General features: G+C 43.4%; 1 protein-coding gene across 3 annotated transcripts in view; it reads right to left on the bottom strand.

The window, feature by feature from the left end:
• Positions 1–8,867: 8,867 nt before the first annotated feature.
• The window catches only part of LOC119166692 (USP6 N-terminal-like protein), a 138,150-nt gene continuing 120,879 nt past the window's right edge, over positions 8,868–26,138 (bottom strand). For 2 of the 3 annotated variants that reach the window (XM_075882405.1, XM_037418013.2), the window contains 2 exons: positions 15,718–16,052; positions 8,868–9,045 (listed from right to left, as the gene is read on the bottom strand). In XM_075882405.1, the coding sequence (XP_075738520.1) occupies positions 15,728–16,052 (325 nt within the window). In that variant the 3' untranslated portion in view covers positions 8,868–9,045; positions 15,718–15,727. Of the gene's footprint in view, positions 9,046–15,717; positions 16,053–26,138 lie in introns of those variants that run through there. The other variant, XM_075882406.1, reaches the window with a different exon arrangement.

The following is a 26,138-nucleotide window of genomic DNA, read 5'->3' as shown; positions in this document are numbered from 1 at the left end:
CAGCCCACCAAATGGATTGTCCTTGTACAATTTTAGGGGACACAGGCTCACAAACTTTCAAGTTCAGTCATCGAGGTTACCACAAACGATGAGTGGAAGGTCAGATCAAACAAGTGTAGTTCTGGCTAATACAAAACTTTTATGGGCCTCGATCTAACCCACACTTCCGAATGCTCACGACGAATCCAGAGAGTGCTTATGACTTATATCTTGGCAAAACATCCCCTTCCATCCCCAGCAAGTAGCTAAAGAATATGTTTTGTCAAAGTTTGCTTCAATATTTATGACAACCGATCAGAGATTGACCTGTTATAATGTAACACTGAATAACAAATCTGCATTCTAATCAAGCTCAAAAAACCTGGACTTTTGATACACAATGCATACAAGATAGATTAATCCTAAATTTTTAATTTCGCTGGTACAAGCCATCTGTAGAATAGACACTACATATTCAATAAATATCAGGAATATATCCATAACTTAACAATATGCGTAGTAGTGCTCTGCTTCTCTGGTCTCAGACATCATTGTTCATATTAAACTGTTGCGAGTAAAGTCAATTCAGACTTCAAAAAAAAAAAAAACAACTTAAAGCAAAGAATAATACGCAAGCACTACAAAATGCAACTATGTCATGATCACCCCGTTCGCTTCTCCCGAGAGTCTCAACCAGTGACTGTCCCAATCATCGACATGCTGAAAAGTGCCTTTCCATGCACTGCCTATCGTATCCGAACAAATTTCGGTCACATCGCTGATATATTACCGAGCATGCATTGAACTTGGCCATATTTCCTACAATATGATAATACTTGTGCCGGATTCACTGTAAAGAAAATAGTATTTTACTGCAATAAGCGTTTCCATCCAAGAAAACGTGGTTGGTCACTATTGTGTGTAATGATCTATCGCAATAATAGTGCCAAAACCAAGGGGTGGTGAAGGGAAAAACAAGAAGAGATACAATTTGCAATGCAGTGTTCTATTTCTGAAGATTTCATTTTAGCTTTTTCTGGGACATAATAAAAGAACAGGTAACTGACTGAACTATTTTATGAAAACTTTGCCAGTACGGAGCCTCCACAAACTGTGTGTGACAAGCAAAAGCAGCGAAAAAAGTAGTAGACACTATGTCTCTGTTCAAGTTGACTGCTTATTCTAGTAAAAGACAGCAGAGTTTAATGAGCTTGCAACAGTACAATAGTTGAACACTCAAACATTGCAAGTATGGTTAGTACTTAAACACTTGCTTATAGCTGGATCGTTGCCTTCGTGCAACAAGGCTGACAAAGTGGCATTCGATGCATGCTGAGGTATGCGAGTTGAAGCTATTGCAAAGGTGTGCAGACTGCACAATAAATGACATTCCAGCTGCTGGAAATCGCACAAAGCGAGCCAATACATGCGCAGTTTTTCTTTCCAGGCACTCCCACCCAGGGTGTATGTCAAATCAAAATAGTATGCACTAAAGCAGCATGCACTCTTTCGTGAATGCCTCGTTTTTGTTAACAACAGACGACACACCAGCAACTGTCGCCTATCCTTGCAGAGCTTTCTTTGGACTCCGAGAAAAGTGTGAGCTCATTGCAAGAAGGCTTTGCACATGCGAGCCTTTCAAGAACCCTGAGCACTACAGAGGCCTTCATGTCATACGGTCATCACATACACAGCAGCACTGATATATATCGTGAAATTGCTATGCAACATTTGCAAAGCAACATGTGGCCTCATTGGCATAATGAAGAATTGTCAGGCTTGAACTCGAGGCAGGACAAGTGACTGATGGAGCACAGAAAAACGGGAATCAAAGTGGAATAAAATCTCTGTTTGGGAAGCTTTTCACGCAAACATTTCCTACAAGTTATATCCACAAAAAAGCTGCAGTCTCTGTATTGCATGGTACCTTCAACTCGCTCTTATTGCTTCGTTTGTTGGTCATGACAAGTGGGCTGGTCAAGTATGCTTGCCTGACCAAATAAGTTGAAAGCGTGCACAGCTCTTCGCGCTGTGCCAACAATGACTTTGCTCTCGAATTTCACAGTACTGGCATGTTTCGTATAAGTGATAAGTATGCACAGTTTACTAATTGCAGCAGTTGAAAAATCTGGGGTAATGAAACTTTGGCACCATCTTTAACAGTTATGGCAAGACATGTTTTGTGCTAACATGACAGATGGCGCCCCTTTTTCATTGCAGCCAAGCCAATAGTTTCTAGTTCAATCACCAAAGGCTTACAGTATGCGACCCTGACAAAACAAAAGCAGTCAGCAGGTTGTGCACCAAAAGTGACATGCTTTACGCAATGATCAAACAGCATGGAGCACCCAGCCATCACTTCACAAAAGTGGTTCATCTCAAAACTTCTTGTGCGCTGTAGTGATCTGTGGTAAACTAAACATCTTTCTCTCTCATGTGAAGAGCACACTTTTCAAATAAACAAATTCCTACATGATTGTCATGCATGCAATGACATGAAAGCATAAATACTGAGCACAAACATTTCATAATGTCAAAGCCAATCTGATGAATTGGCTAATAAATTTTCAAGAAATGGCTATTATGTGACCCTACTTGGAACACAGGTACTGAAATTAGACTGAAAAGATGCCACAATCTTGCAAAACAAATGCCTGCAAACTGAGTTTTATCGGCTGTAATTTCTCCTCCTTGCTTAAAAAAAAATGTCAGAGAATGTGCTGTGCAAGAACCATTTCCACACCTCTTTCTTGCACAAATCAGCAATCAATTATGGCATTGAAAAAAAAAAGCGTTCTTATATTCTTATATCTTCAGCACAGCTCAAAATAGGATGATACTATCAACCTTAGGCTGGTAGCTACAAAAAAACTGCTATTCATGGAACCGTGCCAATACATGCTACCAATGCAACAGTCACACATGAATGCACACATTGGAAGCTGCAGAGCATGCGCAGCAGTTGACCGACAGGTCATGCACTGTATTCAGCAGCTGACGATGGGCCAACATCTGGCAGACTACAACCATTATCGGTTCCTCAAGGTGGACTCTATATTAAGTACATACTAAAAATGCAACGGACATTGCTCACTCCTGTCTCTCTTTACACATTAGGATATGTCGCTTTTATTGGAGGGGCTCGGTGATACTAGATGCACAAAGAGTAACCGACTAGAGAAACCTGGCAGTCATCACAAAAGTGCCTGTTCTCAGAAGCAGGATTCACTTGTACAGAGCTCAGACTGTATCTGTGCCACCAACATAACTAAATTGGCTAGTTTTGAGTTATACTGCTTCAGATACAGTGGGATAACACCGCAAGGTGTTACGTGCCTTCATCACACTCTTGTGCTGTTTCCGAAAAGCAATCAACAACTGAAAAGCCAAACTTCGAAAGTTGTTACTATTGTTCATGCACTACTTACTGCACCAAGATATCTTCGGCTTGTGCGAATACTCGAATGCTTTGAATATTCAAACTAAAGTAGAGTATTCGAATTCGCTTCGATTCTAATTGAAATTATTGAAAATTTCAAAGTATTCGCTATGAACGAATAGATGTATATTAGTCCGCATGTAACTCCCTGAAAAGGGAGTTTCACTGCAGTGTACTAATGCTAGCCGTGAAAGCTTCTACACAGAAAAAATACGCACTGCCGTGAAGTTCTACTTCAAAGGGGCTTACAACACTGTTAGAGCATGGGCAGAAAAACGCTTCCGCGAGGCTACCGAGAACACGCTAGACAATTATTGAAGCGCAGCACGCAGCACAATGAACTCTCAAGGTCAGCTTGCTTTCTCGACAAACGAATCTAAAAGCTTAAGAATCGCTCATCACTACCATTCTACCAGCCATTGGCTGATTTGAGCATTGCGCCCTCGATTGTTACTGGGGCGGCTGTGGGAGGCTTTGACTTGCCCTTGCATTAGTGCATTATCGCAGTGAAAAGCCGTGTATTCGAAGAAAAAAAAGAAAGTGCTCAAGATCACGAGGCGCCTGTGACTTTCTTTCCTCATGCCATCCCTCTCTGCTTAGCTTTGAGCACTTTCATCAGGACAAGAAAAGAGAAAATGCAATTGCAGCGTGTGACAAATTTTTTTATTACTCCGCTCGTGCCGGACAGACTCTAAAAATCTTTGCAGGGGTGAACTCACGCGACAATAAGCTCCTTTAGTGAATCCATTTCATGGCTACTTGTAAAAGTATTGCGGTGCCCCTTTGAATGAACATAATACCCTCAATTGGTTCATAAATTCTTCAAGTTAAAAAGCTTGTTACGCCAACTTATATGCTCTTAGTAAATTTTAAAATGTTATATTTTACAGGATATCACTTGCAGTGTACCGAAAGCCAAATGTTATGGCTACTTAAAGTTGTTTAGACTTCCTTCAAATGAAAGAAAATGGCATTTGCACAGATACCCTATTTTGATTTTGAAAAATTTTGTGCAAGCTAGTTAGGTCATGATACACATATACACTATTCGAATTCGATTTCAAATGATTCAACCAAAATCACTATTTTCATCGAATTCACTCTCAATCTAAAATTCATTATACGCACAAGCCTCTAAGATTTTTATTTCGCATGAAAGTAAACATGGAAATAAAGACAACACGTATGGCATGCGATGAAAAGAAAAGTGGGCATTGACTAGCCAAGAATAGCCAGGTTTTCCCTCAACTCACATTCTCACACTCTCTCATCACAGCAACAGTGTTTTTTAAAAAGCACATCTCTGAAAGTGCACTGATATTTCGTTACGTTATAAAACGTGTTTTTCCTGGTTATGCACTTTCTACCTTTACTTACCAAAGCCGTACACAAGATGGAATACTGCCTTTCCTCATGTAAAGGCTATCAAAAACTGCCAGTTTTGATTTAGAACCTATCCTCTCTTCTGTGCTTACTGGCAATAGAGTAATACAGGAACCATGGCTAGTTGGAAACATAATTTGCTTGGTGGTTTAGCCGCTAGATCAAATCTTTCAGCTCTGCCTTTCTTAGCCTTTTCTAGGAGCTGCTCACCATGTTAAATGATCCTCTCTAGCAATTTCCATCTTCAATGAAATGTGCCACAAGTACTGAAAAAAAGAACACCACTGAAAAGGAAGGATTTGAACCTGTATTCGTGCATTCAATCTATCACAAATAAAAGAGGGAAGTACTATGGCCATGACATAAATGCCAAAAATCAATTGAAGTAGACAGCATTGATTGATTTGTGGGGTTCAACGTCCCAAAACCACCATATGATTATGAGAGTCGCCGTAGTGGAGGGCTCCGGAAATTTTGACCACCTGGGGTTGCTTTGCGCAGAAGTAGACAGCAACCTACAGAATCATGTTATCACATTAGCACATTTAACACCTCCATTTGAGTGGCACTGCAAAAGATTCAGTTGAAAACGTTGCTTTTTCTAACAAGATACGTTGGATATATTATCTGCTAAGCCCCCGCACTTTACAGCTCTAAAACAAACCTCTGCTGTGCCTTGCATTGCCCGATTTCAGCACTGTACCAAACCTGCCCTGCTTATATTCTGTGCAGTTCCACGAGGCATGGTATATATCAGCATAGAACTGTGCCTTAAAGACCTTGGACGAGAAGTCCTTAGTAGTAGGGGTCATATGGTGGAATAAGTTAGCTCACAGAAAAACATCGTAAGCACAGATTTGCAATGGTCAACATGAAATATTTTGGCAATGAAACTGGCCATGCTGTGCTCTGGACCAGCGAAGGTCGTCACATTAGCATTGCTGACGAATCGTCTAATTATGAATATTTAAGAACACTAAGGAATATTCAAGAACCACACACCATCGAAAATGTTTGGAGGAAACTTGAAAGATATTAAGAAACAAAGCAAAGCACTTGAGCATATTTCTCATTTTTACTACCTGTCATCAATGTTCATCAATGCAGTTTCATCAAGTTTTAACTCTTCAAACAAAACATCACTCCAATGGTTCATGTTTCTAAAATATATTAGAAGGTTGATCGTGCCAAAGAATAGCTCTTTAAATAACAACTGAACATCTACATTTCTAAATTGCACACTAATAAAGCGTTCGTTAAAAAGGTTCAGCCAAGTCTTTTAGCAAACAGACGGACAGGCCTGATTTGACAACACTATGATATTCTCCTGTGGGAGGGCGAAAACACAGAGAAAAAAATACTGGAAGCGTTGTACGTAAATCAATGAAAAAACAACTGCATCCCTGACATCTCATTGCACCCGTTTGCTAGAAAGGCGAGCATAATCAAGATGCTATGTTATGCACTGTGATGTGTGGTTCAAGCATTCGCGAGGTGGCTGCCGGCAGGTGCCTTTGCAGTACACTTTTTGAATAAATATAGGATTCAGCCTATTCTGTCATTTTCTCACTGTGTCTTGCATTTCTCATTGGTTTTTATTCATTTTGTAGCAACTAACCCATTCTGATACCTGGGCCTTAAGCTTAGGACACATGCATGGCTGTGCAACCATTCTTATTTGCCTATTAGCTTTGAAATTGTCTGGGCGAAAAAATTAAAAACCTGCCGTTGTTCCGTATACAAATACATTTGATGAGCAGAGCTCTTTAGAAATGGCATGCGAATGACTATGCACCTGATCTCACCGCTGGCCTTCATGAAGGCAATAAGGTTGGACGTCTTTACAACCAGTACAGTTTCGCAGCTCCACATGTGTATTGACACACGCACCTGATGTGTAAACGCGGAGGCGACACACATGCCGCAGCGAGCAGAGACGAGGGAGGAGTAGCTGCTTGCGACGCGTTGCCCGTTTCTCTGTACTTGGTGTGTGATTCGTGAATGCACGAGACACAATGCAAGATGGAACTACAGAGTCCCTAGTTCTTGTATCAGCCATACTATTCCCCTTCATAGATCAAGCGTATATGGGGAGCTGCTAAACTGACCTGGTTCTAGAAACGTTGGGGTGGAGTGGTCATGCAGTGGGGAGCTTCAACGGCAATCAGGGCGACAGCAGAGTCAGGAGCTTCACTCCTACAAAACTGGAAAAGTTCTTCACAGCATATGCTTGCCGCAAGTGTGGAAAATGAACCTCAGAGAATATGATGTTAGGGCAGTACTTGCATACTTAGCAAGATAGATTATGCTAGTTGGCTCCTATGCTATTTTATAAGACAGCACAAAACAATTGCACGCTGTTTACCACGTAAAGCTTGGCCTGCTATTGAGTTCACAATATTAAACCCACTCGGGCACTGTCCGTTATAACATTGAGAAACTCTTCATTACAGATTACACTACAACAAAAGAGAGTTATACAGCTTTCACAAGCAACAATTCCTATAACACAGCCACAGATGCCTACATAAGTTAGTGGATCAAAAAAGAAAAAAAAAGGCACACACTTGCATGCATTTCCCAGAAAGGCTAATTTGGCACTGGATTTTCTCTAGGAGCAGCGAAGTTAGGACAAAATAAAGCAAAGGACCCTCAAAAAGTCATGCAATCTCACGCAACAATTGTTCTCAAAAGGCTCTACATCCAAGCAAGTCGAGTAGGCTGTGAGTAGACTATGCGGAGATGTAGAGCTCAGAGTACTCTCGCCATTTGAAAAACATCCACAAATAAAAGAAGCACGAGTGCACTTAGACCGTTTAATGCATGCACAGTAATGTGGCAACAGTAATGCATTTCACTGGTTGCTTGCGAGAAGAGCAACAAATTCAGGCCTCACGTGATCAATATTGAGGTTTATAATCAACACAGCAACAAACAATTAGGTTCAAAATGTGGGAGAGAGATGTGATGCTCACTTTCTATGCAAGAAATAAAAAGTGACCAAAGGCCATGCATACACAGTCATGCTTGCAAGCAATGTGTAAATGTTGCACAACTCTTCACAACAGACGATTGTCCCTGCTTTACGTTTCGGCCTGAATTTTGCCTTTCTGTGAGTACAAAGCCCAAACACAGAGATGACTAAGAGTGGACAGCCCGAGTGACCACAGGGCAAGCTGTAAGGTAACCTGTGTAAAACCTACCAAACCAATAATTAAGTGCCGGTTCAGCTATGTCCACACGTAAGCCAAGAAGTAACGAGATATTTTCTAACCAACGACTTAGCTGCTGGTTGGTGCACACACTACAAAGGTCCCCAGGAAACTAACGAGAGATCTAGCAACAGACTTAAGTTGTTAAGTACATACTTGTCTAGCCTGCATGGCTTTGCCAATAAGTGGCACATGTCCTCGAAGAATGCTTCTCTGCATAAACAAATTAGCTGCTTCCACGATTGTGCCAAAAGTTGAGTAACCAGAAAAGCCATCAGGTAAAGTTGAGTCCTTCCCACACAAACATTGTGTATTAGTAGTATTCAGTTAAATATCAGGTGATTACTTCTCGCTCTAATACTAAATAAAAATTTTTTCCGAATACCTGGAAAGCGCCAAACAGTTTACGCAGTACGGGACAAGATGCTTCATATCATCGAGTTAAAACTGTCAGTCACATTTCACAAAAATTGGATTTTATGAGATGTCGTTGCTGCTGCTATTTTCTATTTATTCAAGCTAAAATGAGCAAGTTCAAAACATGCTGACGGATGCAAATGCGGTAACAGATTTGAATGTTCAAAATGTCACTTATACACATAATTTGAGTGCAAGCTAACCCACCTGTTTAGCAACCACTGTCACATACAACCAACGTTCATCAATTAGGTGGCATTTTGTGTGTAACACAAAGCGTGTGCAAACACCACTGGCTTTGAGCATACTGTCTGCAACCACAAAGGATGACGTTCACAGATTAACACAAAGTTGCCATTTGTGGCTTGCACGTTGCAACCACGGCACGTTTGTGATGGGAGAATATTTTTTCCCTGGGGAGGCAGCCAGAGGAGCAGTTTCACAAAGGATGGAACAATCGGCAGCACTCCATCGTGCGCCTTTGTCCCAAGACGACCGATACTTCTGTCAATCCATTTAGCCTACTCGCTCCTTTGATTGACGGCCCTCAAGTCCATTTGCGTGGGCACATTCCATGTAGGCACCAAACCATCATCTGACCTGTTTTAGTGCAACCTGAGAACAAAAAGAAATGGGCCGATATTTACACACAGGTAGCAAAAACGAAACAACCCTGCCAAATGTTTTTAAGGACACAGTGCGGAACCAGAGAGCAGTCACCAATTTGGATGTTTATGCAAATCAGTGTCACTGCCCGACTTTACAGCCACTTACAAGATGCGCAAGATGTACACTACTGTCGAGATAAGTTCTTCCTGAGGATAGCAACCCATACACAACATGCTGAATCATGAAGATTACACGTGGCACTAATAAAGCTGTTAGCAATGACAAAAAGCATATAGGTGGAAAAACATGAAGAGGTGGAGTGGCTTTTGTGGTAACATGGAAAGCTGTGTGTCTGGTGCCATAAACACACCACTAAAGCTTATGGGCCAATAGTGCACATGTACGTCCTCAGTGAATTTGTACAAAGTGCACCTCTTAATCTTGCTTGGCACGTGCTGCCACACTGAGGGAATGCGTAGAACCTTCTCTTTCTAGCACTCATGTCTCCCGTTTTTACAGTGAAAGCAGTTATGAGATCACTTTTTGGGTCACGCGCAGTTGCATGTTGTCTGCCGCCACCGCCACCAGTGTCCGTAACCACATCGCGCAAAATTAGAAAAAAAAAACCTCGCACCAATGACACAGTAGGGCTTGAACCCGGGTCTGCTGGGTGCAGGTTAAAATTCTACCACTGAGTTACGCCGGTGCTGGTAACTTGTTGTCAAACTTCCCTTAGGCAGGCATGACCTAGCACCAATGGCATAGTGCGGCTCGAACCCAGGTCCGCTGGGTGCCAGCCCAGTATTGTACCACTGAGCTATACCAATGCTTGTGACTTGTTATCAAACTTGCCTTAGGCAGGTTTGATGTCGGGACAGCAATCGCGTTAATACGACTTATAAAGCATTTTAAAACAGCAAAAAAAATAACTAGTTGCACAATGCAATTAGCATAACAAGTGGGCTGTCCAATGCTCCAACCCATTACAAAAGCTTGTTCTTGTTTCCCTATTAACTGTGGTGCATACCAACTTCAGCCATAATTCCTCATCGTCGGCAGTGACTGCCTGGGCAATTGGCACAAAATTCTTTGCAATTGTTTAGCGAATACCACGCTTCTCAGAAGAATGACGAAAAATAGCATAGCAAATGCCAGCCTACTACCCAAAAGTTTACTATTAATGCCTTAGTGGGTACCAAGCAAGTGTGCTTGCAGTAGTTACCCAATGAGTGTTTAGAAAAGGCTCTGAAAGGCCGCTCTTCCAGCTTTCGTTGTGACGGTGCTGTGCCTACCGCGCAGGTGTGGTGTTTTTTTCTTTTAAATGCTTTACTACTACAAGGTTCTTGAAAGAAGCTTGAATTTATGTGCACGTCTGCTGTTGGAAGCATACATTATTGAAACAAATAAGGATAGCTGTCTCAGCGAGTCATCCTTGGTGTTACATCAACAGGAAAAATCTTTTCAAAAGGCAAGAATTAAGTGATTAGAGCTGGCTTATCTGCTTTTCGTAATTCCTTTTTTTTTTTCTTGTTTCTCATTGTGTGGTGGCAGTATATACTTCGCGCGTTAAATGCTTTCCACATGCACAGCTCTGTTTATTTTTGCCTTCGCTTATTTTTTTTTAACACATATAAAGGGTCATTTAAGAGCAATAAATAGTTGGTAGTGAGTGCCGAGTGCCGTGTGTGTTACTTGAGTGAATGTGTGAGTGTTTGTGTGAGGATTTGCAAGAGTCAAGGTTACGCTTAATATCTTACAATATGTCCCATCTTGTTGGTGATAAGACAAAGGATTCTTAATTTTTAACTTTTTCACTCGCTTTGCTTTCCAGACAGGCACACAACCACACAGTTTTCTTCTGTGCACTCACTCACACACTTTGCTTATGCTATAGAACTGCGCGCTGGTTTCTTTGGTCGAGCAGTGATCCCTTGAAATCGCTGCTCAACTCGCATGCAGCAGAGCAATCTGATTAATTGGATGTAAGCCCATCATACTAACTTGCACGTTGACACTCAGATGTTGATGAATGAACATAATTTCAAAAGCACGCACGGTGAGGCGATGCTCACTAAATCAAAGAGGACTTTTCAGCCGCTGTACGTGTTTCCATTTGACGTCATTTTGTGCATTTACATTTGTGCTACTGTGAACTCTTTTTACTGCAACACATCTTTTTTTTTTTTTTTAAGTTGTAAAGCTTTTTGTAGAATTGATCTTACTGTAACTCATGAATGTATGTGTATGTATGTGTATGTAACAACGCGACCAATATTTTTGTCACTTTAGGGTCAACCCACAAAATTACAATATTTTTCAGAAATAGATTCACCTGATGGATTTCACAGCAGCAGGGGCACCAATGTCCATAAATCATCTATTCAGAAGAAATACACTACAGCAAACCTTCACTTCAAGGTCAACTGTGCATATTACGTGCCACACATTTTTTTTTATACAGTGCAGTCCACTTATAACGATACCACATATAACGATATATCGGTTATAACGATGGGTCGACTTAACAGTCTCATTTTATGCATTGGGGCTATGGGGAAAAAAACCATATATAACGATATGTTATCCACCGCATATCGGATACAACGATGAAAAGTTTGCCGTGGACGGCATGTTTCATTCAGAATAATCGTAACATTTAGATTGATAAGTTCCTCTGAAACGAACTATGCCGAGACAAGACGAAAAGTTAGCGTAGGCGAGTACGTATCTGCCGCCACTGCAGCACAGCGCCGGCAGCGCGTCCCGGCCGTTCAAAAAGCCGAGGAGAGCATCGCGAGTTGGCGCGACGCGCTACAGATGGCGCCAGCTGTGTCACGTTTTGCGCCTCGCCGCGCGTCGACCGCGGAGAGGCTGAGAGAATTAAAAAAAAAAAATGCGAAAAGCAAAGCGCCGCGCTCCGCGGCTCCTCGCCTTCTACAACGGCAAGCCGGCAAGCTACTCGTAGCTTGCCGAACGAAAGCGGGAAAGAGAGAGAAAGTAAAAAAAGCGAAAAGCAAAGCGGCGCGGCGGCATCGGGCGGGGCCTCGTTGGCATTCCGGCTGTGTACCTCTGGCTGTGCTTTCTTCCTCCCACTGCTCCCACCCCGCCGTCGGTCAGTCTCTCTTCCTCAGCGAATCCGTGATGCGTTCTTCGGAGTAAGAAATAAAGTCTTGTTTTTGACATCCTACTATCTACAATATTTATTAATTGGTGAAAATAGCAAAATGAAGCCTGGAGCTACAAAAGGTACGTCCGGCGACGATTTTTTGGCGGCAGTCCAGATATAACGATCACCGGTTATAACGATCATATTTTTAGGTTTTCTCGATATCGTTATAAGTGGACTGCACTGTAATTACAATATATTAAACAGGCTGATACGGATGGGTTAAGTGAGCAAATTTCGACACGTAACAGCGGTCTCATGTTGACACTATGCTGTGTAGATATATTTCTCGGACGTCTTCAGTGCTGCATTATGTTCACTCTTACCGATTTTTCCAGCACTTTATTGCGAAAATCTATAAACCAAGTTCTACTGTAACTGCATTATCTAAGCACAACTTAATAAGATGGTGGTTAAGAGCTGTGCACTTTTTGATGGTGATGTCAACATGGTCACCAAAAAATGTTTAACAAACCCATCAGGAGAAACTGAACCTGCTTTTGTACACAAAACGTACGCAGAATATTATACTTTTTGGTTGATATTGTAATTGAGAACTAAGAGACAATGATGCAAAGAAAAGTACAATGTAGGCCACTTATAACATTACCGCTTATGGTGCAGGACCACTTAAAATGCACTCTTTTTGAACTCCCGTTTACCTTTTCATAGAACCCTCGCATTTACACATATCGCTTATTGTGCAGTCCCCCAAGATGAAAGACCGCTTATAATGCGGTTGTTGGAAAATCCTCAAGTCTCTACTAATGGTACTGAATATGTTGGTTGACCTCTTATGATGCTCTTTCAGACACAAGCTTCATCTTAATAAAAGTTCACACTCGATATGAACCTCTGCCAGCTGTCCCTTCTAGGCTGCTGGCATGTCCTTCGTCCTTGTGATGTGATATGTTTAAAATTGGTGAGGTTTTCCCCTGTGGGAAAATCATGCAGGAGCCCCCACGCATTATTTTGTTTCTTCCGAGCTTTGTGGCAGTTGTCATTCCACCAGGAAGCACTACATTAAATGGTGGCACTGGTCTCAGATATGAATTTTTTGACAATAAAATCAGTAAAATACTCCACAGAAGAGTTGATATTAAAACAAGACAGGTCTGCCCAGGAGATCTTAGGCTGTGAAAACCCTCCCAGTTGGCTTTGTCAAGCTTCCACCGAGGAGCCTGGGACAAAGATTCATTTTGTTTTTGTGTTTTGAGCAGTATTGGGAAGTGGTCACTTCCATAAATGTTTTTAACATTTTCCCAGTCGAAATAAAGTAAAATAGATGAAGGGATGACACTAAGATAGACAGAAATAAAGTGAAATAGATGAAGAGATAACACTAACATAGATGAAAGAATGTGTGTCCTTTGCAAGGCTAAAAGACATTGGTTCTTTCTTGTTTAGAAGCCATGTGCCCGTGAAAAAGATAAAATTCTCGATGAGCCAGCTTTGGGCGCCAATGCCAAAGTTGCCCCACAGGCTGCTGTGAGCATTGAAATAGCCAAGAAAAAGGTAGGGCTCTGGCCACTCATCGATAAAATATTGGAGTTCATATAGCTGGTAATGTGGGGGTATGTATACTGAGCAGATTGTAATGAGTTTGCTTGAAATTATAGCTCAAACGATTGCTGCCTAATTTGGAGCATAATGTGCCAACATGCTACAGTTCTATAGAGTAAAATTGCAACACCACCGGATGATGAGAGATGATTGCGACAGTCTTTACAAAAGCAATATACTGATGGAAGAAATTTGTGTGTTTTAATTTTAGATGTGTCTCCTTTGCACACAGAACATTGGGGCAAAAGTTGCCAAAGAATTTCGGTAAATTGTCGAGATTGTGTAGGAGTCTCTTTAGTTGTCCATCTTGAATGTGTTCTGCGTTGACGAAAAGAGAAAAAGCAACTTATTTCGCAGAGCCTTTGGGAGGCCCTGTTTTTAGCGTTTTGTCTTTTTTGGAGCATTTTGTCTTTTTTGTCTTATTTTTTTTTTGAGGCTCTCGTCGCACCTTTGGCCCTAGTATACGAGTGGTGTTTATTGCCTCCGGAGAAGGACCAGACGGTCATGTACATAAGGTAGGCTTCGTTACGATAGACAAAGCTTTACGATGGACAAGGCCAGAGATTGAGAGGACCTCTTTCACTTGTTCGCTGCCCTGGATGCGGCCAGGGTTCACAGGGGCCTTCGGTGTGGCCGAGCTAATGAAAAGTAGAGCAACCAAGGCTGCTCTTCCCAGGGGCGCCACTGGCGTTTGCCTCAGCACGTCATGCGAGGTCCGGGCAATCGTCAAAAACCGTTGTGGTGCTGACCCCCTTCGCACCACTTCAGTCAGATGTGTTCCCTGCAAAATGCGGGGAAACGCACTGCTTTGCTTCATCAAAGGTGATGTTGAGTTTGATCTTGGTGGTTATAACTTCATTTTCTGTCTTCCAGGCCACACAAAACCTGGAATACGTCAGGTGGTCTCCAGCAAAGTTGGCGCAGTGAAATTTGGAATTACATTCATTGTCGGCAGAGTGTCCTGAGGTGCCACATTTCGTGCAGGTACGTACAGTTCGAGGTAACCTGTAACTGTTTCAGCCAAGAGAGTTGTTGGTCCGAAAGTATGTGTTTCATAGGAATTTCTTTGTTTTTATTTCACCTTATGGTTATGCGCTGCACCTGGATTACGTTGCCTTCTTTCCAGCCTGTCAGGAGTCCTTCACAGGACAAATCACAGGACAGGAGGATATTAAATGGACCTTTGACACGACACCCTTTACGTTGTTCAGTGTTTTGTATGGTGTGATGGTGATGGGCTCATTACTGACCGCTGCCAGGTTCTGTAGCCTCTGGTACTGTAAATGGTCTCCAAGTTCAAGCAGGAGGTCACCACTAGCCATCTTGGTGGCTTTGTAGCCCGTGCGAATGTTTTCCATGAGACATTTCGGTACAAGAAAGGGTAGCATGGTTCTAGCTTTCTTTTCTTTACTCTCGCAATGAATAATGTGAAATTTGGGGAAGTTGTCCTTTGTAGAAAGCTGTTAAAAGATTGCACCGGTGCACTACTTCTTAGATAAGCGATCTGTTCGGTTGGGTTCAGGGGATCCCATGATATATGCTGTTTATTCGGCAGCCTAGCAAGCCACCCACCTCCGAGCCCAACGAGAGGACACTATGAGACACAAAGAAAATGGAAGCGCCAGCTGTACATGGCTGCTATACCCAATACTTCTACTCAAGGCTAGATATTTATGCCAGGTTAACACTTGCCTCCGAGAAATAAAGTAAAAGAAGTGAGAAGACAGGAAAGATCAAAAGTAACAAAGAAAGAGGTATATGTAGGCAGAGAAGAAGACAGGAAAAAGTGACTGCTGATTTCTCCTGGGGTTCGTCAACGTAAATCGAGGCCAAAAGAGTGTGTTAACCCCCTTGTTAGCTAGAGTCCATGGTGTCACCACACACTAAACGCCGGCTCGCGCAAATGCCCCACCAAGGTTTACACAATGCTAGTTTTTAGTTAATCTCACCATGTTGCCATTAGAGATCAGTGGTGGCGACCTGGTGAAAGGTCGAATTGCCTGTGTGCTGCAGGGTTGTGGTGTCGCCGCTGTCACAGTGCACATCGGTTGGTCCTGCCGTGGGTGTCGTTGACGTACAGTAGTGGTGGAGGTCAACGTGGATGGTGATCTTGTTGGGGTCCTGGTTGGTGGGCGTGACGTCGCCGTTGGCCACTGCTGCCGCTACACTGGACGAGTCCTTGTCTGCGACAGCATCCGCATCCTCCGCCCCGTGGTAGGGCACATAGATGCGCACCGCCTCCCCACTGGCCTCTGGCGAACCCTGGCCAGCCTGCTGGTGGCTCCTGCTCAACAAAGAAAACAACTCCGCACTATCAGGCACAGTGTGCACAACAAAACTGGGTCATTTCTAAAATGCGTCTGATAGAATGATAGAAAAGAAGTGCAAATTTATAAAGGCTCATTGTTTTTTTTTTGTTAAGCGCAATATTAATGAGGCCTAGAAAACAATGATACTAAGGCAAGTATAATAGACAGTAGTACCATATTTACTCGTGTAATCAACACATTTTTTTCTCGTAAAATCAGAGCAATTCTGGGGATGCGTTTATAATGAGAGGTAAATTTTTTAAAAGCTTTTTTGGGGTGAGCAAGAAATGCAAAAAAAAAAGTAAGTTAGATCATTTAGCCTTTGCAATTGACATACGCGTACACTGTTTTGAAATAGCTTCTTTGTTGCGTTTTACTCATCTTCAGTAGTTGAAGGCGCCATCTTCTGCAAGTTGTCCCCGCATCACCCGCGCATGCCATAAAAGCATTTCGCGGCTATCTTTTCTCACAGTCGTTTAACCTCTACTGTGGTATCTACAGTGATCTTGAGGGGTGGCCAGAAGTTTGTGCTACGACGCACTTTGCCAACTTCGCGGCGACCTCCCACGATGACCGCGACGATAACCTTGACAATGTAGCAAGCAACCAACATTGCAGGAACCTACCCTCAAAGCATCAAAGCAAAATGGTCGATAACAAGATTAACGACAAAATACAACCACCGCCTCGCTTCTACATGAGAAGTTCTTGTATACATGAAGAACAAGCGAAGAAAGTATTGGGGGTGCTACCACATTGCGGAAATCATCACGATCTCATCTGAGCGACAAGCAATTTTTTTCTGGTTTTCCAGAAACCTTAGCAACGAATGACTTTTTGCAACAAATCCTGTCGCCGTCCTTCTCGTTGTTGCACATTGTTGGGCCTAAATGTTTAGCATTTGCAGAAAGCGATTGTCGGTTGGCACAGGCAGGCTGGTGACCTTCACTCGCTGTGTGCTTATCAGCTGCGACGTCTTTACACTCGTACTGTTCCTGAACCCCGCTGTGGCGCAGAGATGAAAAAAACTGGAGGGTAGTGCCGTGCACAAATAGAAAGAAAAACAATATGTGGACGATGGGGGTCAGCATGATAATAAAAAAACGAAAGAGATAGAAGAAAGAGGCTCCAGGTGTCGGTTAGCGGGACTGCAGCGGATAAATGTAGGGGGTGTGTTTATAACGTGAGGAAAAAAAATCTAAATTTTGACGACTGAAGTTGGGGTGCATTTATTATGTGAGTGCGTTCATTACGCGAGTAAATATCGTAGTATTAATTGTAATGTCAATGTGAAGAAAGAAAAGCAAACGAAAATATAACTTGCTGCTGGTAGAAACACAGGGCCCATGCACAATCCAAAATGAAAAACAACACTGTACCTGTCGTATCATTTTGGCACCACTTAAGAGACCCTGCAACATCTCTTTAGCATGATCAGAAAGTATTGCCAATCGATAGTTGAGGCTTTAGCTCCCAGTTACCTTTTCATCCACTCTTCTTTCTTCTCATTTACATTACACTTATACATACCTTACCTCTTCCTTGGCATCATTGTGCGTTCTCTTTTATATTGTGTCATATCCATTGAGACATTTGCAATAAGAACATTGTAGCATATTAATTTATTTAAACCTACACTACAACCTACAACCTACAACCCTACAACCTACAAGTTGAAGGGGAGCCAGAATTATTTCGTTATAATCATTATTTCGTTATATCGATTATAACAGTTAGTGGCAATGTATGCTCAGATGGGCGCACACCTATAAGCATGCAATGAAGGAAACCGCTTCGCGACCCGATGTACCGCTATGCGACCACGCGTGCGGCGGAAAATAAACACAGTCGAACCTCATTAATTCAAACTTCCCGTTAATTCGAACTCACGCTGTGGTCCCGTCAAAGTTATGTGTATTCCAATGGACGATAACGCCCTGTAATTCGAACGCACAAGCACTTGCGACGGTTAATTCGAATATACCACGCTCCGAAAATGCTCTCAGCACCATGCCCAATCCCGCGGCAGCACCTCTCAATGCTGCGCGCGAAGAAGGAAAAGAAGAAAAGAAAAGAAAAGACCGTGGCAGATTGTTTGCTCTCTCTCAAATGCTGATCTGCGACGCGCCTGTGCCACACTTCTCCCTTTTCTGTCTCTGCACATAGAGACCCTTCTTTCAAGGCCATGCGCTGAGAGAGAGGAAAAAAAAAAGAAAGCTGTTGCGGAGAGTCCTCTTTTCTTGGTGCCGAGGGTAGCAGCGGAGACTTAGTCGTTGCTGTTGTCTTTAAGGCACGGAGAGGGAAATCGCCTTGCACTGCTGTGCCGCTTCTTGGTCATGTGACCCGCTGAGCACTTCTTCAATCCTCTTTGCTGGCTGTGTGAAGAGGACGGCCCTCTCCGCTGCGCGTGGAGTGGCTGTCAGGTCGGTGCGGTAGTTTTGAAAGAGTCGCGCCGAACAAGCATCAAACTCCACAAAAAACGATATACTTGATACGCTGTGGTCATTTTTTTTTTATAAATTATTTGATAGACTAATTTAGTTGGTTATATCCATTTACCAGTCAATTTTGCTTCCTTAAAATGAGGTTTAGAATGCATGGTTCTCAATAAAGCTTTCAAGGAGAATTTCAGTTACTTTGTTATATCCATTATTTCCTTATATCCTGTTATGTTATAACGAGGTTTGAGTGTATTTGCATGTGAGCGAGACACGAGATGATACAAGGGTGAGGCTATGCACACTGTATTCAGCTTCGAATTGCTCTAGGTGTCGGTTAGCGGGACTGCAGCGGATAAATGTAGGAGGTCTGTTTATTACGCGAGAAAAAAGTATAATGCAAATTATATAATAAGCGTAGTGTAGCCCAAAAAATTGGTGCCCTAAACAAACTTCGTATATTGTTACCCGAGAACATAAAACGACAACTTTACCACTGAGCCGTTCACACAAGGCTACAGTATTTTATACTAGTTTGGGGCGCTACGTCAAAAACAAACATTCATGTTCTTTTTCTAATGCAAAAACATGGCTTAGGATTCATTCACAACTTATAAAGTCGACAACGTTTCTTTCTATTTCTGTCTCCTCTTTTGTAGCTCTATTATTGTGTGCGAGTGTGTTCTTGTGTTTTTTGTTTTGTGTTGAATCTCTGTAAAAAAAAAGCTTTTTTTTGGTGTGTAACAGGAGTTATCTTATTACACATATTTATGCTTACAAAGTTTGATTACAGGTTCCAGAAATGAATACAAACTGTGTATGATTTGCCTGATATTGTTGTACAGTTGAACATAGAATTGTATAAGGTTTTGAATTACAGTTTCTAAGCTATTTGCATTTTGTATTAAACTGCTGCTTGTGTGATTGTGCTGCCGGGGGCTAGGGGCCTAGTCAGGCGACTTTAAATGCTGCCTTTTGCCATAGCTCCAGGCCAACTTATTTTGTTGCCGAAAAAATAAACAATTCAATTCAATCCCTGTAGATGTGCCCGAGGAAATTCTTGGAACTCTGCAGGTGTGGTGGGATGTTGCAAGGAAGGAGGGATGAATCAAGAAACTGCGGAAGAGCAAAGCATGCGGGGAAGCCACTAGCATGAAGCTTGCGGAAGGGCGAACGAAATGTTTTGAGAGAAATGGCTTTGATGAGGCACAGGTGATGCCAAGGTCGAAATTGGGCATGTAGGGAAACATGGTACAGTTAAACCTTATGGAACCGTACCCGCTTAAACAGTAGTTTTGTTTTAAAAGTAGTAATGTCAGATCCCCGAATCGGCGGCCAATGAACATAATGCATTTTCTATCCGCATAAACCGTACCAGCTTATCGCGTATGTATCGGTTAATAAGTAGATTTTCCAATTTTCGTTGTGCACTCGCCGCGGCATGTCGTCCCCCGCTGGTCATTCCGACAGAACAGCAAGCCCCAGAGATCGAAACACGCCTCGCTTGTTTGTGTTGATGATGATGTTGGTGAGCGCGATCTCTTGGATTTTTCTGCAACAAGAAGCACTCGGCTGGCTAGACTTCTGGTGTTGTTCACGCAATGGCACTTTGCACAAACACGCAATAAAGCCCCTATACCTATATAAAGTACAGCCTTCTTTTGATCTGTGCCGCTTTCTCCTCTACCCGCCAGGGCAAGCTCGTGGCGCGTTACAGGGGGCACCACTGTCACAAGCGAAAGAAAAAAAAAGCAACGCGCTGGAGAGGAGGCGGCGAGGGGGAGAGCAGATGGCGGTACATTTACCGAGTATAGGGGCTTTAACACGCAAACACAGTGTGCGCTTGCTTTGCTTTCCTTGTTCCTTTAGCGCTGTGCATGGGTGTTCTCTGGTTGTTCCGTGTTGTACAGCTATCGCGTCGTTTTTCACGTGTTGTGTATGTGTGCTTGTGCTGCTTCGTACTTGCGTCATGCCGAAGCTGGGAAAAAAGCATCGGGTGCTGAAAATAGAGGAGAAATTGGGACATAATTCGTGCTATTGAAAGTGGCACAAAAAAATCTGCGCTGGCATGCGAAAAGAACCTGCCGTTAACCACGGTGCTTTGAAATTCCAGAGAGAAGTTGCTCGGCAGTGCTGCTGCAACTGCGAAAAGGTGCGGCCTACGCAGTTCGACCTTTTCGGATGTAGAGGAGGCGCTGGTGAAGTGGCTAAAAGCTGCACGGTCAAGAAAATGTGCCTATCAGTGGACCCCTGCTCGTGGAGAAGGCCCTGGTTTTTGCCTCGCAGCTGAATCATGACAACTTCATGTGCGGCAATGGCTGACTGGCCAGATTTAACGTGAGGCACGGCATTACCACGAGGACCATTTCGAAAGAAGGTGCTGCTGCTGACGTGGATGGCGCGAAGCAGTGGCAAAATGGTTAGCTGAAGAACATCTTGGAAGACTACGCACCTGATGACATCTTTAATATGGATGAATCGGAGCTATTCTTTAAGCTGCTACCAGACAAAATGCTCGCGTTAAAAGGTGAGACATGCACCGGCGGCAAGCATGCGAAAGACAATATCAGTGGCGTTTTGCGTAAACGTGTCTAGAACCCACAAAACTCCGCTCCTCGTGACTGCAAAGGTGGCGAAGCCTAGATGTTTTAAAAGCGCCCGATTGGCATCAGGGGTCATCTATCACAGCAAAACTAAAGCATAGATGATGGCAGAACTCTTTGAGGAGTACGTGCGCCTCATCGATCGTCATTTTGCGCCTAAGAAAAGAAGAGTTGTTATTATTTTAGACAACGCTCGGCGCACGTCGCCCTGGACAACCTGACGGCTGTGAAGTTGGCGTTTCTGCCACCAAACACAACAGCGATTGCCCAGCCCTTGGACCAAGGCATCATTCGAGCTGTAAAACAGCCCTACAAGAAGAATCCGCTGCGATTTCTTCTCGCCATTTAATGTGGCAAATTATTATCCATCGACCTGATTGATATTATCGATCGACCTGCTCGAATACTTGCGGCGGCAGGTTGAAGCAACGACAGCTCAAAATTGCTTCAAGCGTGCTGGCTTCAGTGTGTGTGCGGGCGACGCAGATGACGCCAGTAACACCATCGACCAGATTTCGGACATCGTAGACGAAGCTTGCAAAACTCTGCTAGCTGAAGTGCTGGAGGGGCAGGGCGCTACGGAAGGCATTTCCTTCCCAGACTTCAGAGACGCAGATAGCGATGTGCAGACATCTCCGGACATGTCCGACGAAGCCATTGTTGCCTCGGTTGTCGAAGTGTCACCAAATGATAGTGATGAGGACGACATGAAAAGCGACAACACGGGTGATCCAGGTCCGACAGTGGCCGAAGCTGCGCATTGCATCAGCGTCATGCGGGTATTTGCCGAGAAGAGGGGGCTGGCGGAAAAGCTGGCTCACAGCATAAGTGAGTTTGAGGCCGCTGTCCTTGCTGCTAGGCCGCCGCGTCGTCAAATGAAGATTACAGACTTTGTCACGCAAAGTTAATAAATTACTGCACGTTTTTTGTTCTATCATCGCACTTCCTGATGCTGTTTCGGTTAAGCAGTACTACCGTTTAGTACGTACTTTTTCCGAGCTCCGGCCAGCTACGGTTTAACGAGGTTTTACTGTAATGTAGACATGAGTGGTAGTCGGAACATAGGTTGGCGAACTCACTTATGAGCAGGCTCACTCAGACTAGGATCTAGCCATGAGTAATATTCCTATGAGTTTGAGTCTGAGTGAGCCCAGATAAAGAAAATGTTCGCGAGTGTGAGTCCAAGCGAGTCCGGCTCAGGAAATAGAGAGTCTGTGTCCAACTAAGTCCAAAGTACAAGAAATATTTATTAAGCGAGTCTGAGTGAGTTTCACCTTTTTTGGCCGACCTGGGGTCATATCTACTCATCTCCAGCATTACCTGTACCAACATCTACTTGCACCTATTCTAAAGCCCTACTGTTCATACACCTATTCCAGGGGTGTGAATCATGTAGGCAGGTGCTTTGACCTCCCTTCTGCCAACTTTTCCAGGGAAGTTCTTGACAAATAATCATGTCATCCCTTTAAAGCAAAAATGTATTTACTCCTTTGCTACCAATCATAATTCATCAAAACGCACCAAGAAGAGAACTGATTGGGTGAGACATTGGTGTTAAAAAGCATTGACACCGTGGTCGAAGAATCAAATTCTTGGCTAACAGACTTGTAAATTTATTCACTCCCATTTACTCAGACTCGGGTTGAGCCGCAAGTATGAGCGAGTCCAGGCCAGTAATATTCGGGTGAGTTGGAGTGCGAGCGAGTCCGGATAATGGAACTTTTCGTGAGTGTGAGTACGAGCGAGTCTGGCTCAAGAAAATTTTGGGAAGTCTGTGTCTGAGTCAGGCCTAAGCATAATTTCATGAGTGAATGAGTGAGCTTCATCTATTTTGCTAACCTATGTTTATGACAGTGAGGCAAAAAAGGACTTGAAAACTTTCAGTGCCTGCATCGTGCCCTTTCCTTTTTTTGGGACGCAAGCGTGTTTTCGCTCCACTGACATCATTGCAAAACTTTGTCAGAATGCAGCTAAAGTGCTTCCCCACAGCATGTGTTTCAGCTCTACTAGTGCCTATTCACTCCATTTCGAGTGCGTCAGATAATCATTGCCAACTGATCTGCGCTTGTTCAATGGCGGATCGGAAAGTCTCCAATGAAAGCAGCCACTGCCTATTCAGGTTCTGGCAGAAATTCAAACAGCTGACGTGACAGGTACAAACTTATTTAAAAAAAAAAATATTTATTAGTCGCTTTCAAATTTTTGGCAACTAAGCAGCTTTTCTTTGAGAAATCCATACAGATTTCCTTGTTGCTTCGTGCTACAATAGGTGGTTCTCTTTTTTCCCTTTTTTGACAAACTTTGGGATACAACGAACCATTAGGCAGTCTAAGTTTGGTCTGTGTATCAAATTATAATCAAGTGAAGTTGGCCCTTAATGAACCATCATACAATGTACTATCAGCTACAGTGGACAAAATAAGTGGCATTTCTTGACGAAATCGAGCACATAAGTGTACTTTTGCCGTGTTGTTGCGGGCTCGCAACAGACTTCACCACTCTGCTCTCTGTGTGCTAAAGCCACAGTAATTTTAATTTGTAGCTGGCAACATTAGTGGCCTTCTGCCAAGCCAAGCCTCCAGCCAAGCCATTCTGAGAATGTTTGACTCGCAAGTACAGAACGAACAGCTAAAGTACACTGTACTAGAAGGAGAAGTGTGCCGTGCATGGCGCGTTGCAATGGAGTCGAGGGGGCCCCCGCAGCGATGAAGCAGGTTGAGTACAGTCTGGGGGTGCTAGGGGATGCTGCGAGCCAGAGGAGCGCGTGTGTCAACACATGTTGCGCTGTCAGTTTGGCTGCTAATGCGTGACCAGTTCCTCGTTGCCGGTATTTCTCGCATTGAATAACTCTGCTCCTCACCAAATTGTGCTGTACGTGAGTGAAGAAATTACGATGGTGTTTGCGTTTGTCTACTGGAATGAGAAAAAAATGCCTAGGAGGCAGTAGGAAAAGCGAGACTGCTTTTGCTTTGTGCCAAATTGTAACAGCGGGGACCGTTCATGTAAAGAGCGCACTCCTTATTTCGGGTGCCATTGAAGCTGACCGCTGGGTAAAATGGTCGCGGAACATCAAGAAAGGTCATCGAGTCCTCGACAAGAGCAGCGCTGTTTGTGAGTGACAGTTTGAAGCAAGGTTCATACAGCGAACTTTCAAGACTACTATCGATGCTAAGGTTATTCAGATCCCCAGGGACCTACCACTCTTACCAAATACGTCATTCCTACAATTTTCCCTGATGCTCCCAAGTACCTTTCGAAATCACTGCCGAAAAAAAAAGGAAGGATCACAACCTTAACAATCAGATTCTCCACAAACGGAAGCAAAGGCGTGAGAGCAACACGTCACGTTGAGCCGAATGATGTTGATCAAGGCATTTCAGCCGATGATGTTCCTGAACAGAAATGCCAAAGAATGTCGAATGACGTAGGCCGAAATGGTGCCACTGATAAAGCTCATGACCAAGAATTTGAAGGGCTGTCATTTTCAAACCTAACGATTCCAAATGAGCAGTTGGAAATTTTCCTGCCGTGTGTTGGGGACTCTTTATGCCAAGTTGGGAGCCGGCGCTCTTGAACACAGCAAGGTAGCATTGAAAAAAACTCATTCAGATCAAGAAGCAAACTGCAGAAAGTGCTGCAACCACCGAAGTTCTCATAAGATGAAAGAAGTGGCACCAAGAGGAACTCGTAGCACGAGAAGAGGCACAGAGTTGCTGAGAAAGAATGTGAGCAAATTGACTGTGTCCCGGCATGGAAATGGAGCCTTTAGCTACTAAATGCCTATCGTTTAATGGGGTGTTCACTTCGAAGAACTGCACGCTTGTAGTAAATGACTTGTTTAATGGGGTGTTCACTTCGAAGAACTGCACGCTTGTAGTAAATGACCCCAGTGCTTGTGTCACTACAAATCTAAGAGAAAGCTGATACTCAAACAGCTTTCCAGAAGATGATGGTAGAAGATGTTTACGAAACAAAGTCCTTGCAATATACGACATAACCTTCGGAGAATGAAAGCAAAATATGAGCAGTTACCTGAAGAAGCAGTAGCTGAAAGAATTAGAGGCCTTTGATTGACTCTTCCCGACCGTTTAGTATGCGAAGCAATATAAAAGATATAAAACACACAGGACCGAACACAGACACTTGCATGCCAAAAATAGGTATTTAAGCTCTATGAGTTCATACGTATGTAACCCCTTAAACAGTTACATGAGTTATATGCATGTAACCCCTTAAACAGATAGTTTCACTGCAGTCTACCGCTGCTAAACTGTGAAAGAACCTCTCCAAGAGAAATCTGCACTGCCGTGAAACGCCCCTTCAAAAATTAAAGGGACTCTGCAACATTATTAAAGCATGGTCACACTGCCGATCTGTAGGGGAGGCTAACGAAAGCACGCGAGCCAATTATTACAGCGCAGCCTGAAATCTACAATAAATTCTCAAAGTTAGCTAAACATTGCTCCCTTCTTTCGGCAAATGACTCCACCAGCTCAAAAATCACTCGTCACAACCGCTGTGTCCCCCATAGGCATCTTTGAACATGGAACACTGTCGTTAATAGGGCCCCCACGGGAGGCCGCCACTTGTTCACGCATACACGCGCAATCACACTGAAAAAGCCGCTTATTTGAAGAAAAAAGAAAGAAAAAAAATCACAGCTTTGCCGGAAAGGCGAAGCAATGAACGCGATAGCAATGAATTGAAAGGCCATGCGCAGAATTGAAAGCAGGTCGAAACATGCCCCGCATTCCTCATGCACAAATGACGCACAAAACGTACTCACAGGTACGGGCGCACGCGAATAAGCGTCTCATTTGTTACCTTGATGTGTCTGAAAAGCATGCGCTTTTCACAAACGGAGACTGCAATGATTGCAGTGACCTTTGTGCACCGGTAACTACAGTAGAATCGTTCCAGGTGAAGCCCGAGGCCAGCCAAGGCGTAGGACCTTCACCTCCTCGCAGCTGCGAGATAAGCGCGTGTGAGGGAGCATCGCTTCCCTTTTCTAAGCCGGGCA

This window comes from Rhipicephalus microplus, unplaced genomic scaffold (assembly GCF_043290135.1).
Source record: "Rhipicephalus microplus isolate Deutch F79 unplaced genomic scaffold, USDA_Rmic scaffold_12, whole genome shotgun sequence".
NCBI classification, from domain to species: domain Eukaryota; kingdom Metazoa; phylum Arthropoda; class Arachnida; order Ixodida; family Ixodidae; genus Rhipicephalus; species Rhipicephalus microplus.
The sequence above is the reverse complement of the archived record's forward strand: the minus strand, read 5'-3'. Positions and strand labels throughout refer to the sequence as shown.